General features: G+C 37.4%; 1 protein-coding gene across 1 annotated transcript in view; it reads left to right on the top strand.

Annotated features, from left to right (window-relative positions):
• Positions 1 to 15,274, top strand: part of MIB1 (mindbomb E3 ubiquitin protein ligase 1) — a 131,578-nt gene that overhangs the window by 43,086 nt on the left and 73,218 nt on the right. Inside the window, exon 7 of the mRNA XM_026456026.1 lies at positions 11,198 to 11,381. Within this exon, the coding sequence (XP_026311811.1) occupies positions 11,198 to 11,381 (184 nt within the window). The remainder of the gene's footprint in view (positions 1 to 11,197; positions 11,382 to 15,274) is intronic.

Here is a 15,274-nt window from a genome sequence, read left to right as displayed (position 1 = left end):
TATAAACGTGTAACTATTCCTGTTCTTTTTTGGTTTCCATTTGTGTGCAATATCTTTTTCCATCCCTTCATTTTCAGTCTGCATGTGTCTTTATAGGTGAAATGAATTTCTTGTAGGGAGTACAGAGTTGGGTCATTAAAGCTGTTTTCTTTTACACATTCAGCCACTCTTTTTTTTTTTTTTTTGAGATGGAGTCTTACTCTGTCGCCCAGGCTGGGGTGCAGTGGCATGATATTGGCTCACTGCAACCTCTGCCTCCCGGGTTCATGCAGTTCTCCTGTCTTAGCCTCCCGAGTAGCTGGGACTACAGGTGCCCTCCACCAAGCCTGGCTGATTTTTGTATTTTTAGTAGAGATGGGGTTTCACCATATTGGTCAGGCTGGTCAGGTGGTCCGCCCGCCTCAGCTTCCCAAAGTGCTGGGATTACGTGCATGAGCCACTGTGCCTGGCCTCACTCTATGTCTTTTAGTTGGAGAATTAGTTCATTTACATTCGTTGTTGTTTTTGATTGGTAAAGACTTACTACTGCTATTTTTGTTATTTGTTATTTGGTTGTTTTGTAACTCTTCCTTTTTTTTTCTTGCCCTCTTCCTTTGTGGTTAGGTGATTTTCTTTGGTAGTATGTTTTAATGTGTTTTTTAAACAAATTGTATCACTTTTTGTTTTTGAGACAGGTTCTCACTCTGTCGTTCAGGCTGGAGTGCAGTGACATGATCATGGCTCACTGAAGCCTTGAATTCCAGGGTTCAAGCGATCCTCCCACTTTAGCCTTCCAAGTAGCTGAAACTACAGGTGCACACCACCATGGTCATTAAAATTTTTTTTTTTATAGAGATGGGGTCTTATGATGTTGCCCAGGCTGGTCTTGAACTCCTTGCCTCACGCATTCCTCCTGCCTCAGCCACCCACAATGTTGGGATTACAGGTGTGAGTCACTGCGCCCACCCTGTGTTGTTTTATTTTTTTGATATGGAGTCTTGCTGTGTTGCCAGGCTGGAGTGCAGTGGTGTGATCTTGGCTCACTGCAACCTCTCCCTCCCAGGTTCAAGCAATTCTCCTGCCTCAGCCTCTGAAGTAGCTGGGACTACAGGCGCATGCCACCACCCCCAGCTAATTTTTGTATTTTTAGTAGAGTCGGGGTTTCACCATGTTAGCCAGGCTGGTCTCAATCTCCTAACCTAGTGATCCGCCCTCCTTGGCCTCCCAAAGTGCTGGGATTACAGGCGTGAGCCACCGCGCCCAGCCCTGTGTTGCTCATTTTTAGTATAGCTACTATATGTTTTTTCTTCCTGGTTACCACGAAGCTTACAAAAAGCATCTTATATGTGGGTGGCAAGCCTCCCAGGTGCCGAGGCAAGAGACCAAGGGCACAAGCTGTTACAGTATAATAAAGAAAATATATAGAATAAGAATAGTTATAATAGTTATACTAGAAATAGATTATAGATTTGATTGTATATGAATATTATTAATCATTAGTTTGTAGCATTACTCTTTATTCCAATATTATAATAATCTTTGTTCTACAGTTATAACCTAGGAAAAACCAGGCCATACAGAGATAGGAGCTAAAGGGACATGGTGAGAAGTGACCAGAAGACAAAAGAGTGTGAGCCCTCTGTTACGCCCAGACAGGGCCACTAGAGGGCTCCTTGGTCTAGTGGTAACACTGGTGCCTGGGAAGGCACCCATTACTTAGCAGACCTTGGTCTAGCGGTAGTGCCAGTGCCTGGGAAGGCACCCATTACTTAGCAGACGGGGAAAGGGAGTTTCCCTTTCCCCGGTGGAGTTAGAGAAGACTGCTCTACCACCTCTTGTGGAAGGCCAGACATCAGTCAGGCCCGCCCACAGCCATCCGGAGGCCTAAATGTCTCCCTGTGATGCTGTGCTTCAGCGGTCACACTCCTGGTCCATTTTCATGTTTCACCCTGTACACCGGGCTCTGCCTTCTAGATAGAAGTAGCAGAATTAGTGGAAATATTAAAGCCGTTGATCTCTCCGAAAAGTGCATAGAAGAAATAATGACGTAAGCTGTGCCCTCTCTCTTTCCGCCTCAGCTACCAAATAGGGAAGGGTCCCCTGTCCGGTGGACATGTGACTTGTGTGGCCTTACCTATCATTGAAGATGACTCACACTCCTTACCCTGCCCCCTTGCCTTGTATACAATAAATAACAGCGCGGCCAGGCACTTGGGGTCACTACCGGTCTCTGTGTCTTGGTGGTAGTGGTCCCCCGGGCCTAGCTGTCTTTTCTTCTATCTCTGTCTTGTGTCTTTATTTCTACGATCTCTCGTCTCTGCACACGAAGAAAAAAACTCACGGGCCCAGTAGGGCTGCACCCTGTATCTGGCGCCCAATGAGGATTTCTCTCATCTCTGCACACGAAGAAAAAAACCCATAGGCCCAATAAGGCTTGACTCTATATTATAGATATAACAAGTTATTTTAAACAGTTGACGTCTTAACTTTGATTACAAAGACAGTCAAACAGAGGAAAACTAAAAGACTATACTTTTTAACTCCTCACATTGTGACTTCTTGTTGTCTCTGTCTACATCTTTTGATATTCCCTATCTCTTAACTGTTTGCTATAGTTTTTCTTTTTGATAGATTTGTCTTTTAGTCTTATACTAGAGTTATGAGGGGATTACACATAATTATAGTATTAGAGTATTCTGAATCTGTGGAATTACTTTTACCAGGGAATTTTATATCTTCACGTTTTCTTTTTGCTACTACTATCCTTTTCTTTTAGATTAATGAACTCCCTTTACCATTTCTTGTAAGAAATGATGGTGATGAAGTTCCTTAGCTTTTTTTCATCTGGGAAAGGTTTTATCTCCCCTCCGTGTTTGAAGGAAAGCATTGGTTGGTACAGTATTCTTAATTACCAGTTTTTTTCTTTTGGCATTTTGAATATATCACCTTGCTCTCTCCTGTCCTGTATGGTTTCTGTTGAAAAGTCTGTTGCTAGATGAATTGATGCTCTTTTATGTGTTATTTCCTTCTCTTCTGTTGCTTATTTTTGGATCCTTTCTTTGTCTTTGACCTTTGAGAGTTTGGTTAGTATATGTCTTGGGGTAGTCTATTTGGTTATTATTTGGTTTTTATTTGTTTGATGATTTCTGACCTTGCTGTACATTGATTTTTTTAAAAATAGTTTTTGCTTTTATCTTTCTCTAGATTTGGAAAGTTTTCTGTTATAATTTAAATAAACTTCTTACCCCTTGTTCTTTCTCAACTCTCTCTTGAATGCCATTGACTCAATTTTGCTTTTTTGAGGTTAGTCTCTGTATCCTGTAGGCCTTCTCCATTCCTTTTCATTCTTTTTTCTCTTCTGTGTATTTTCAAATAGCCTATATCCAGTCTCACTGTTTTTATTTTTTTCCACTGCTTAATTAATTCTGCTATTGAGAGCCTCTGATGCATTTTTCATTTCAACAAATATATTTCTCAGTTCTGGGATTTTTGTTTGATTTTGAAAACGTATTTCTACCTCTGTTAAATTTCTCTGATAAATTTCTGAGTTGGTTTTCTGTGTTATCTTAGAGTTCACTGAGTTTCTTTAGAACTGCTATTTTGAATTCTGTAACTCAGAGCTTACGCATTGCTGCCTTACTAGGGTTGGTCATTGGCACTTTGCTTTGTCCTTTGGCTTCCTGTTTATTTTGTTTCTTATCTGCCTTTTATGGCTTCGTATTGAAGGATCTTTTTTTTTTTTTTCCTAGTTTTTGCTGTCTGCTTGTTTTGGTCTTTCTAGGGCATACTTGCTTAGAGGTTCTTTGCAGTTGCCTGTTGAATCCCCTCAATTCTAGATTGCTGCCTCCTTTTCAGAACTAACTGGTGCCTTAAGCCCAAGTTTGCCTTGGATGTCACAAATGTTTGGAACTCTGTTCATCCTGAATTGGGCGGAAAGGAGTGGGGAAGGATCCCAAAAATGGTACCTTGGCTGTGTGGGAAGTTTGGTTAGGGATTTATGGCCAGAAGACCCATGGAATGTGTGCCTCCTACAGTATAGTGCTGCTGAACAGCCACTCTGATTTGATGTCTCTTTTGGCTGAGATAAAGAGCAGAGTTTCAAGGGCCAGGTTTGCTAGTCCTGTATCTTCTCTTTGACTGTAGCTATCCTTAGGGATTTTTCTTCCTGCAGGTACTCAAAAGGCTTCCTGTGGATTGAGGCAGGAATAATTTTCCTGCAAGGGAACCCAAGATGATGGGGAAGCTGGCTCTCTGCCTTGATCTCACTTTTTCCAGGGTAGAGACTGTGATTCCCGGGGGAATTTTCTGTGCTTTGTGCCTGGTAGATAGGGGGAAGGATGTTGCAGATTCAGAAATTTGTTTCTTTTATTATCTGCTTGGAGTTTTTCATGTCTCTGGCCCCAGGGATCATTTCAACTTCAAACTTGAGTTCTGGGATATTGCTGGTGATAATCCTGGTGCTAGATATATATATATATATATATATTTTTTTTTTTTGGTTTTCTATTGGGGAGGGTGAAGCCAGATTGTTTCTATTTTGCAATTTTGGTGTTGCCACAGATATGTACACACACACTAATCCTTATCAGCAATATAAAATTGTGTGCATTTCCTCACTTCTGTACCTTTTAACGTACTACTCCCTTTAGGTAAAATGCCCACTCCTCTTTTTCTCCCTCGTTACCTGAATTAATTCCTCTACATCCTATAAATACTGAGTTTATATGATTTGGGAACCTCCTCTCTCCTTTTACTCTCCATAGTATTATATATGTTTATACTCTTCATCTATTTAGGTTTACTTTTACCTGTTAAAATTCATTTCATTTCTAGATTGCAAGTTTCTTGGAGGCTAGGGATGTCTTTTTAATTTTATTTGGGCCAAAATATATCTAATTCACTCTAGTATGTTTATAGTATTTTAAAGAAAAATCAATAAATTGAATAATTGTCTTACTGACATGTACATAAAGAAGCTAACTCCTTGAGGTTCTTCGGGGGAAGGGATGTTATACAGAATAAGGAAAGTTAACATTAAGTTGCTTACCTAGGTATAGCATTAGGTCTGATTGTATTCAAATCTTACGAACATACATGATCATATCAGTAGATGCATAAAAAGTACTTGACAAAATCCAACACCCTTTCGTGATAAAAACGCTAAAAATACTGGGACCAGAAGGGAACTTCTTTGGCTTGCTAAAGGACATCTATGAAAAACCCACAGCTAACATCATCTTTAATGATGAAAGACTGAATACTTACCCCCAATATCAGAAACAAGAGTGTCCACTTTACTACTTCTGTTCAGCATTGTACCAGAGGTTCTAGACATAGCAACTAGGTAGGAAAAAGAAATAAAAGGAAGAAGTAAAAGAAAAAGAAGATGTAAAACTAACTCTGTTTACAGATGACCTGATATCGTGTATAGAAAAACCCAAAGAATCCACAAAAGCCGTTGTAGCTAATAAATGAGTTCAGCAAGATTGCAGGAACCAAAATTGGTACAGGAACATCAGTTGTATTTCTGTACACTAACAGTGAACAATATGAAAATGAAATTAAAACAATTTCATTTATAATGGCATCAAAAAGAATAAAATATTTAAGAATAAATTTAACCAAGGAGATGCGAGACTTGTACAGTGAAAACTACTGAACGTTGTTGAAAGAAATTAAAGAAGACCTAAATAAATGACATGTTCTTAGATCAGGTTTAATATTGTTTAGATGGTATATTAGTTTCCTAGGGCTGCTATAACAAATTACCATAAACTGGGTGGCTTAACAGAGATTTATTCTTTCACAGTTTCAGAGGCTAGAAGTCCACATTATGGGTGTTGGCAAGATTGGTTTGTTCTGGAGACTTTCAGGGAGAATCTGTTGTATGCCTTTCTCCCAGCTTCTGGTGGTTCCCACCAATCCTTGTTCCTTGGCTTGTAGATGCATCACTCTATATTCTCTGCCACACGCTTCACATGACCTTCTTCCCTGTGAGTCTGTGTTTCTTGGTGGGTATCTGTGCATGACTCTCTTATAAGGACACTAAACATTGAATTTAGGGCCTACCCTAATCCAGTATGGCCTCATTTTAACTTGATTACATATGTAAAGTCCTTATTTACAAATAAGGTAACATTAATAGATACCTGGATTAGGACTTCAGCATATTTTGGAAGGGAGCATAATTCAACCCTCAATATATGGCAGTATTTCCCAAACTAATCTTCTGATTAAGTGTAATCCCTGTCAAAATCCTGGTACTTCTTTTGCAGAAATTGACACACTGATACTAAAATTCATATGGAAATTCAAGGGACCCACAGTTATCAAAATAGTCTTGAAAAGGAAGAACAGTTGGAGATCTCACAATTCCTGGTTTCAAAACTTAACCACAAAGCTACAGTTATAAAGATAGTATATTAGTGATGTAATGTTAGACATATGGATTAATGAAATATAATTGAGAGTCCAGAAATAAGCCCCTTGCATTTAGGTCTATTTATTTATTTATTTATTTATTTATTTATTTATTTATTTTTTAAGAGATGGAGTTTTGCTAGATTGCTCAGGCTGGAGTTCAGTGGGGTGTTCATAGGCACAATCATGGCGCACTATAGCACAGAACACCTGGGCTCAAGAGATCCTCCTGCCTCAGCCTCCTGAGTAGCTGGGACTACAAGCATGTGCCATTGCACTTGGCTGGTTAGTTGATTTTTGACAAGAGTTCAAGATGCTTCAGTGAGAGATGAATGGTCTTTTCAACAAACGGTATTGGGATAATTGGATATCAACAAACAAGTTGAACCCCTACTATACACCATACACCAATATTATATCAAAATTGAACATAGACCTGAAGGTAAAAGGTAAAACTAGAAAACTCTTAGAATAAATCATAGCCATAAATCTTTTTGACCTTGGATTAGACAATGGTTTAGTAGATATGACCCCAAAATTAGAAGCAACCAAAGAGAAAGTAGAGAAATAGGACTTCATCAAAATTAAAAACTTTTGTGTTTTAAAGGAGACTATCAAGAAAGTGGGCAACCCATGGAATGAGACAGAAAGTTTGCAAATTATATGGGTTAATAACGGACTTCTGTGTAGAATGTATAAAGAACTCTTAAAATTCAACAGTTAAAACTTAATAGAAAAATGGGCAAAGGATTTGAATAGACAGTTTTCCAAAGAAAATACGCTATAGAGGTGGTTAATAATGCCATTGTGTTATTTGGCTAGGGTTGCCATAATAAAATACCACAGACTAGGTTGCTTAAACAATAGAAATTTATTTTCTCAGCTTGGGTAACATAACGAAACTCCATCTTTACAAAAAATACATAAAAAGAAAAAATTAGCCGGCTGTGATGGCATGTGCTTGTCATCCCAGCTACTCAGGAGGATGAGGTGGGCAAGTTGCTTGAGCCCAGGGAGGTCAAGGCTGGAGTTTGCCATGATCGCGCCACTGCAGTCTGCCATGGGTGACAGAGTGAGACCCTGTGTCAAAAAAGAAAAAAAAGTATTTTCTCACACTTTTGGGTGCTAGAAGTTCAAGATCAAGGTGCCAACTGTATTGGTTTCTGTTGAGGCCTTTTCTTCCTGGTTTATAGATGGCCACCTTCTCTCCTCATTATGGCCTTTCTTCTGTGTGCAGTTGGAGAGGGAAATCTTTGATGTCTCTTCCTCTTATAAGCCCTATTGTATTTGAGACCCACCTATAATACCCAATTTAATCTTAATTACTTCTGTAAAGGTCTTATCTGTAGATACAGTTACATTGGGGGTTAGGGATTCAACATATGAATTCTAAGGGGATGTAGTTCTATTCATAACATTCATGAAAAGATGCTTGATATTACTATTAGGGAACTACAAAGCAAAACCACAATGGCATACCACTTCACACACTAAGATGGCTTGAATAAAAAAAAATAACTTTTGTTGAGGATGTAAAGCAATTAGACCCATCATGTATTGCTGGTAACGCTGTAAAACAATTGGGTTGCTTTAGAAAACAGTTTGGTAGTTTCTCAAAATGTTAAATGTAGAGTTATCATAGACCCAGGAGTTCCACTTTTAGGTGTGTACCCAAAAGAATTTAATAATGTATGTCTATACAAAAAACTGTATATGAATATTGTTCAAGCATTATTCTTAAGTGCCGGGAAGTAGAAACAACCCAAATGCCTATCAACTGGTAAATGGATAAACAAAATGTGATATATTCATACATACCACAAAGGAATCAAGTACTGACACATACTGCAACATAGATGAATCTTGAATTATGCTAAGTGAAAGAAGCCAGTCACAAAAGATCATGTTGTGTGATTTTATTCATATAAAATACCCAGAATAAGCAAATCCATAGAAACAAGAAAGTATATTACTGGTTATTTAGGGCCTGGGGAAAGGGGTGAATATGGAGTAACTGCTAATAGTTATGGGGTATCTTTATGACATAATAAAAATGAAATTAGTGGTTATGGTTGTACGACTCCATGAATATACTAAAAACTACTGAATTACATACTTTAAGTGGGTAAATTTTATGGTGCATGAAATACATCTTAATAAAGCTGTCATTAATAAAAGAAGTAAAAAAAAGGTACAAGTATTGCATATCAGTCAATAAATAAAAAGGAAAAAATCTTAAGGATATGACTTAAGTTCTGATTAGCATGTACTAACACATTTTGTGTTAAATATTCTCTTTGGGAATGTTAGGTTAGCACTAATTAGGAGGAGTATTTGCAGAATTCTTTCTTGTTCAAAATTTTTCTTGGGCAGTAGAGTGCTAACAGTAATATGATACCTGAGTTCTAGAAGATCTTTTTGTTCTTTATCCAACAGAACTTACTAAGTACTTATTCTGTATTAGGCCCTGTAATTAATGCTAGGATCACAAAGATGAGATATCATCTCCTACTTTGAAGGGGTTTCCTTTTTAGGTTGGATAGATAGAATGCAAAATAACTGTGATAACATGTTAAAAATATGATTGGTAAGTATTCAGAATTTTTTGAGAGTGCAAGAGAAGAGTGGTCATTACTGGGCAAATTAGAGAAAACTGCAGAGGGATAATTAACACTTGGAGTAAGCTTAAAAGATAGACTGGATTTCACTGGGAAAAGCACTCAGCAGAGGGAGCACTTGTTTGATGGCTGCTCTGTTTGGGCAGGATAGTAAGTCTAGCAAATTTTGGGTAATTGAGAGTGAGATAAAAGGCACTGTTGTTGATATGGCTAAGAGAAAACTTCGTGTATATGATTTTTATTTTTAACTGGTCAGAGGCACTTTTTTCTCTTTGTGGTTGCTTTAGAAAGAACAGTTTACTTGGCCGGGTGCCGTGGCTCACGCCTGTAATCCCAGCACTTTGGGAGACCGAGGCGGGTGGATCACCCGAGGTCAGGAGTTCAAGAACAAACTGACCAACATAGCAAAACCCTGCCTCTACTAAAAATACAAAAATTAGCTGGCTGTTGTGGTGCGTGCCTGTAATCCCAGCTACTCGGGAGACTGAGGCAGGAGAATTGCTTGAATCTGGGTAACAGAGTGAGACTCTGTATCAAAAAAAGAAAAAGCAAACAAAGAACAGTTTACTTATGTGGTTACAGAAAGTTAGTAAACAGGTTTTTATATGGTGTGACCACTCAGTCTTTTATATGCTGATAACCATTTGGACTAAGAAGAGGATATAATATGCCAATATTGTAGAAACTTATTTGACAAGGGAACCTTTACTCTTGGAATGCAGTGTGGAATTAGGGGAGGTGTTCTGTTATCAATTGTGGTATATCTATTTGATGGAATATTAAGTAGTTATTAAAATGATTATTTTGAAGATGAATCGCAGCATGGAAAATGCCTGTATGAAGACATCAGCATCCAAATTAGTTTGATACAATGATTATAATTATGGTAAATATCCATGCGTGGAAAATGAAAACTAGATACTATGTTTATCCATTAAGTTGGCATGGTGTGGGGAAATGATACACTCTTTGTAGAGCAGTTTGGTTCTACTGGAATTGTAAAGAAATGTATACTTTGATCAGACAGTTCTTTGAAGAATCTCTACTGAAATACTGACCTCATGTGCACAAAGATGTGTACACAAGGATGGTCTTTACAGTACTGTACATATGGGTGACAGTTCGGAAGCACTTTAAATGATAGTCAATAGGACAATAGTTAAGTACATTAGTGTGTATCCAAGTGATAGAATACTCTGTAGCAGTTAAATTGAATTAAGGTCTATTCAATTTAGGTCTGTATTCTTAGACCTATTTAAGATAGGTCTGTATCTGTGACACTAAAAAATAAACCTTCCCAGATGTATTCTCTGAAAAAAAGTCACAAAATATATGTATGTATGTGTCTCTATGTCTATGTATACATATGTATGTATATAATATTCCCATTTATGGAAAACAACTATGTTATGAATGTCATTCAGCATATTGATAGAATGTCTATAAGGACACAGAGTAGAATATTAATAGTGGTTTCTAGTGGGATGGGAATGGTGATCCAGGGTATTTGTGTGAAATGGAACTTTTACTTTACATGTTTCTGAAATTTTGAATTTTTAACAGTAATTATGTATTACTTATATAACAGTTTTAAAAAACATGCAGGGGAGAAGAGACAAAAGTATACCAAAATATTTACACTTGTATTAAGGTGGTAAGATTATGGATGACTCTTTTCCCAAATTTGTATATTAAAATTATAAAAAGGAGGTGCTGGGGCGGTGTTTCATGCCCGTAATCCCAGCACTTTGGGAGGCTGAGGCAGGCAGATCACTTGAGCTCAGGAGTTCGAGACCAGCTGGGCTAACATGGTGAAATCCAGTCTCTACCAAAAATACAAAAATTAGCTGGGCACGGTGGCACGCGCCTGTAATCCCAGCTACTTGGGAGGCTGAGGCAGGAGAATCGCTTGAACCTGGGAGGTGGAGGTTGCAATGAGCCGAGATCGCGCCCCTGCACTCCAGCCTGGGTGACAGGGCAAGACTCTGTCTCAAAAAACCAAACCAAACCAAACAAAACAAAATGTATGTATATGTATATATATAAGAATAAAGGAAACACAAGTCATTCAGGATATAATTGCAAAGGATTGTCTTACTCTTTTGATCTTCAGTGTTTACGAATTTTGTATTAAAATTAAGCAAACCTATCCATCTTGAGGTTTAGCTTTGCTCTTGTAGGTGGACCTTCAATCCTGCTGTTCTCACTAAAGCGAACATTGTCCGAAGTGGAGAAGCTGCTCAAGGTGCAGAAGGAGGCACCTCGCAGTTTCAAGTGGGTGATCTTGTACAAGTTTGTTATGACCTGGAACGAATTAAACTTCTACAAAGAGGACATGGAGAATGGGCTGAAGCGATGCTTCCGGTAAGTATGTATAGAATAATTTTGGGCTAGAAATTACAATATACTTATGTCATTTTTAAAAGTAAATTAATGTAGAAATTAAATTGGCATAAAACTTCCTAGAGTTGTATTCTCCATGTGCACCTAGACATACTCGTGCTTTTAGTTTTCTAATTTATCCCGGTTAAATTAGCCTGGGAAGGTCCAGAAAAGGTTACAGTTGATATTTAATATTTTTTGATAGAGTAGTTATTGGAGAATGTTATGTGGTGCAAGTCAGCAGTGGTTTTCCTGATACTTAACCCCAGAGTGATACAGGTCTGTGCCCATCTGGTCTCTAGCAGTGCTGGACCAGTGCAGCTTTCCTGATTTGGGAGCCTGCCTCTAAAACTTGAGCATGAAAGAGCAGCTCAAAAAAAAATAAAAAATAAAAAAAAAATAAAAAAAAAAAAAAGAAAGAGCAGCTCAAAATGTGTGTGCTTTCATAGAGTGAATTTTGTTTCCAAAGAGCTACAGTTGAATTTTTTATTTAGTCATTTTTTCATCAAATGTTCAGCAGCAAGAAACAAATTGGCTTGTTCTGCCTTCTCTTCAACCATCCTTCCCTTTCCCTGTCTGTATCCCTTGCTTCTGTCCTTCTGTTTCCACTTTTGGTATTACTGTGTCACCCTGCCATCCCTTATGCTGCCTTGTTCTGTTTCCCTTCCTCCTCCACCTTCCTGTGTCCTCCTCTACCTTGCTGTGTCCTCCTCTGTAGTTCTCCACCTTGCCTACTCCCATCTCCTGTCTCATCTAGCCTCTCAGCTCCTGTCCTGTCTGTCCTTCCATTCCAGTCCCATTCAGTGCCTCCATCCTGTCCCATGTACTTCATCTCACATCCCTTTTAGTATCCTGTCACCCCCACTCTACTGTAATTGTTCAGTCTCTTCTCCTGGCTTCTCTTCCTATCCAGCCCCAACTCCTGCCCCATCTCATCCCCTCCCATCCTGCCTAGTCCCTGATCAGTAGTGGGATCATGCCTGTGAATAGCCACTGCACTTTAGCCTGGGCTAATGTGAGACTGACTCTTAAAAAAAATGCAAAAAATAAAAAATGAGCTAAAAGAAATTAAGAAAATGAAAAAAATGTAAGAGAAGGAAATCAGAAATGAGGTGATGTAACTTAGGAAATAATTAAAAAGAAGTGAAAAAGTCATAAGTGAAGACTAAGCTGGAAGGAACACAGAGCAGGGCAAATAAATGCAACAGATAATGCCTAAGAGAAATAGAAGGTGAAAAAGCAGGAAAATTTTAAAAATAAAAAAGGCAAAAGGTATTTCAGAGAAAGCAACAAACATGAAATAGCATATATATATACACACACACACACACACACACACATACACACATATATATAAGGTATCCTTGTAGAAAAGAGAAACAAAACCCAAATAAATGAAACAAATATGAAAATTTGTAATTTTAGAAAAATTTTCCTGGAATTAAGAAAACAATTTGAAACTAAACATTGAAGGGGCATATTGCATACCTGGGAAAACTGACCCAGAACAACAAACACTGGGCTATATTCTGGTAAAATAACTGAATCTTCAATAAGAGAGAAAGTATCCAGGAAAAAAGACCAGGCAGGTTATTGGTCCTAAAGGAAAGAAAATTATTTTGCTGTTAAGAAAAAAATCTCGTCTCAGTGTTTTATGCCAGAAAACAGTGAGCATTTAAGATACTCAAGGAAAGAATATAAGCTGAAGATTTTATATGTAACCAAACTGACTTTCAAGTATAACTGTGCTATGAATATGTGGGAATTCTTGTTCCCATAAGTCCTTTCTAAGTAATTTGCTAGAGAATGAGTTTCAGACAACCAAAACAACTGGAGAGACATCAAGTGAAGGACTAGTGATCATGGAATACGTATTGATTTGTTGAACTAAGATTAAATGAATGTTGTAAAGAAAAGGGTAGAATATATAATGATTGTGTGTTCTAACAATGTAAAGTATAGTTGTAAAAAACGGGGTGGAAATTGAGCACATGAAAAATTTAATATGCTGTTTGCCTTTTAGTTGTATTAACTGGGACTAAATATTATTTTAGATCAAAATATTAGAGAAGAGAAAGGGTAGGGTAAGGACACATGAATGACTAATTTCAGTATTGCACATACTAGGGAACCAAGTTGATATATATATATATCTTATATATATATATAAAATAACTATTAGGACAATGCAAACTGTATTAAAGCAGATAGTGCAATGATGAACTATGAAGTTAAAAATAAGTGTCACCTATATAAAAAGGGAATAGGATATAAGAGGCAAGGAAGGGAGACTTCTTTGAATATGTCTTGTTTTATAGATTTGATTTGAAGTCACATACATATTTAATACAATTGTAAAACAAAATTAAATTTAAAAAGAAAATTCCTAAAAGTGGAAAATAAAATGAAGCAAATGAAACTAAATGTGTTTCTGTTAGCATAACCATGTAGAGAGAAAATTCCAAGTAATTTTTTAAACATGGTTAATTTTTCTTTATATCTTCATAGGAAGAATAGACCCTAAAGAACTGCATGGAAATGAAATGTTTAACACTTTTCAGAAATCTTATTGCATGTAGTACTGTTGATATTGTTATTCCGAGATTGTTAGATGTACCAAAAAACAGATGAGTACTTTTGTGATAATTCTGTTACTCCTTTGACTTTGAGAATCAGAATTATCAGAGTTGTAAAAGGAGATACAGATGTAATATAGAGGAGGTAAAGTAAAGACCCTATAGTCTTGAATTTGAATGAAAAGAGTGTTTGAATTCATGATTTATGCTTCTTTAAAAACAAAACAAATGTCTTCTTTTGAGAAGTGTATGTTCATATCCTTTGCCCACTTTTTGATGGAGTCATTTGTTTTTTTCTTGTAAATTTGTTTAAGTTCCTTGTAGATTCTGGATATTAGACCTTTGTCAGATGGGTAGATTGCAAAATTTTTCTCCCAGCCTTAAAAAAAAGAATGAGATCATGTCCTTTGCAGGAACATGGAAGAAGCTGGAAGCCATCATCCTTAGCAAACAAATACAGAAAAGAAAACCAAACACCGCATGTTCTCACTCATAAGTGGGAGTTGAACAATGAGAACACATGGACACGGGGAGGGGAACAACACATACTGGGGCCTGTCAGGGGGTGAGGGGCAAGGGGAGGGAGAGCATTAGGACAAATAGCTAATATAATGCAATGCGAGGCCTAAACCTAGATGATGGGTTGATAGGTGCAGCAAACCACCATGGCACATGTATAGCTATGTAACAAACGTGCACATTCTGCACATATATCCCAGAACTTAAAGTAAAATTAAAACAAACCAAAAAAATGCCCCAAACAAAAACTCCTATTTCCTAGCTGTATTCATGAAAATGCCTCCACAGTGACCATTTTAGTAATAACTAAACTTAGTGCCCAGGTTATGGTTTGCAAGCAGCCTTTCTCTTAGTAAGGAGCCAAGGATTTTTGGAGAAATGGCTAATTCTAGCTCTTTGACAAGAAGTGAACAAAATGAGCCTCATACCGGGTAACAAGGAAGCTGTCACTGGTTTCTTAGGGCCATTAGCAGCCAACTTGAAGGGGTTCTTGCTGACTATGTACAGAGAGCCAATGAGTTACTAAACTACACCAATTAGTAAAATTCAAATGGTAAGAAACTTTGTAAGACAAAGAACTGTTTTTCAACAAATAATTTGCAAAGAAAAAAATGTACGTATGGACTTTATGTGGGTCTTGATTTAAACAAACTAAAAAAACTGGTAATTTATAAGGTAATTGGAAGTTTGAACACTGAAATTTTGTGATATATAACTATTGTAACTTTGAGTTGATAATAAATAGCATTGTAAAATATATTATTAAAAAAAGAGTTCTTA

This window comes from Piliocolobus tephrosceles, chromosome 18, assembly GCF_002776525.5.
Source record: "Piliocolobus tephrosceles isolate RC106 chromosome 18, ASM277652v3, whole genome shotgun sequence".
Lineage (NCBI taxonomy): Eukaryota > Metazoa > Chordata > Mammalia > Primates > Cercopithecidae > Piliocolobus > Piliocolobus tephrosceles.
Note: the sequence above shows the minus strand (reverse complement) of the source record. Positions and strands in the feature narration are given on the sequence as shown.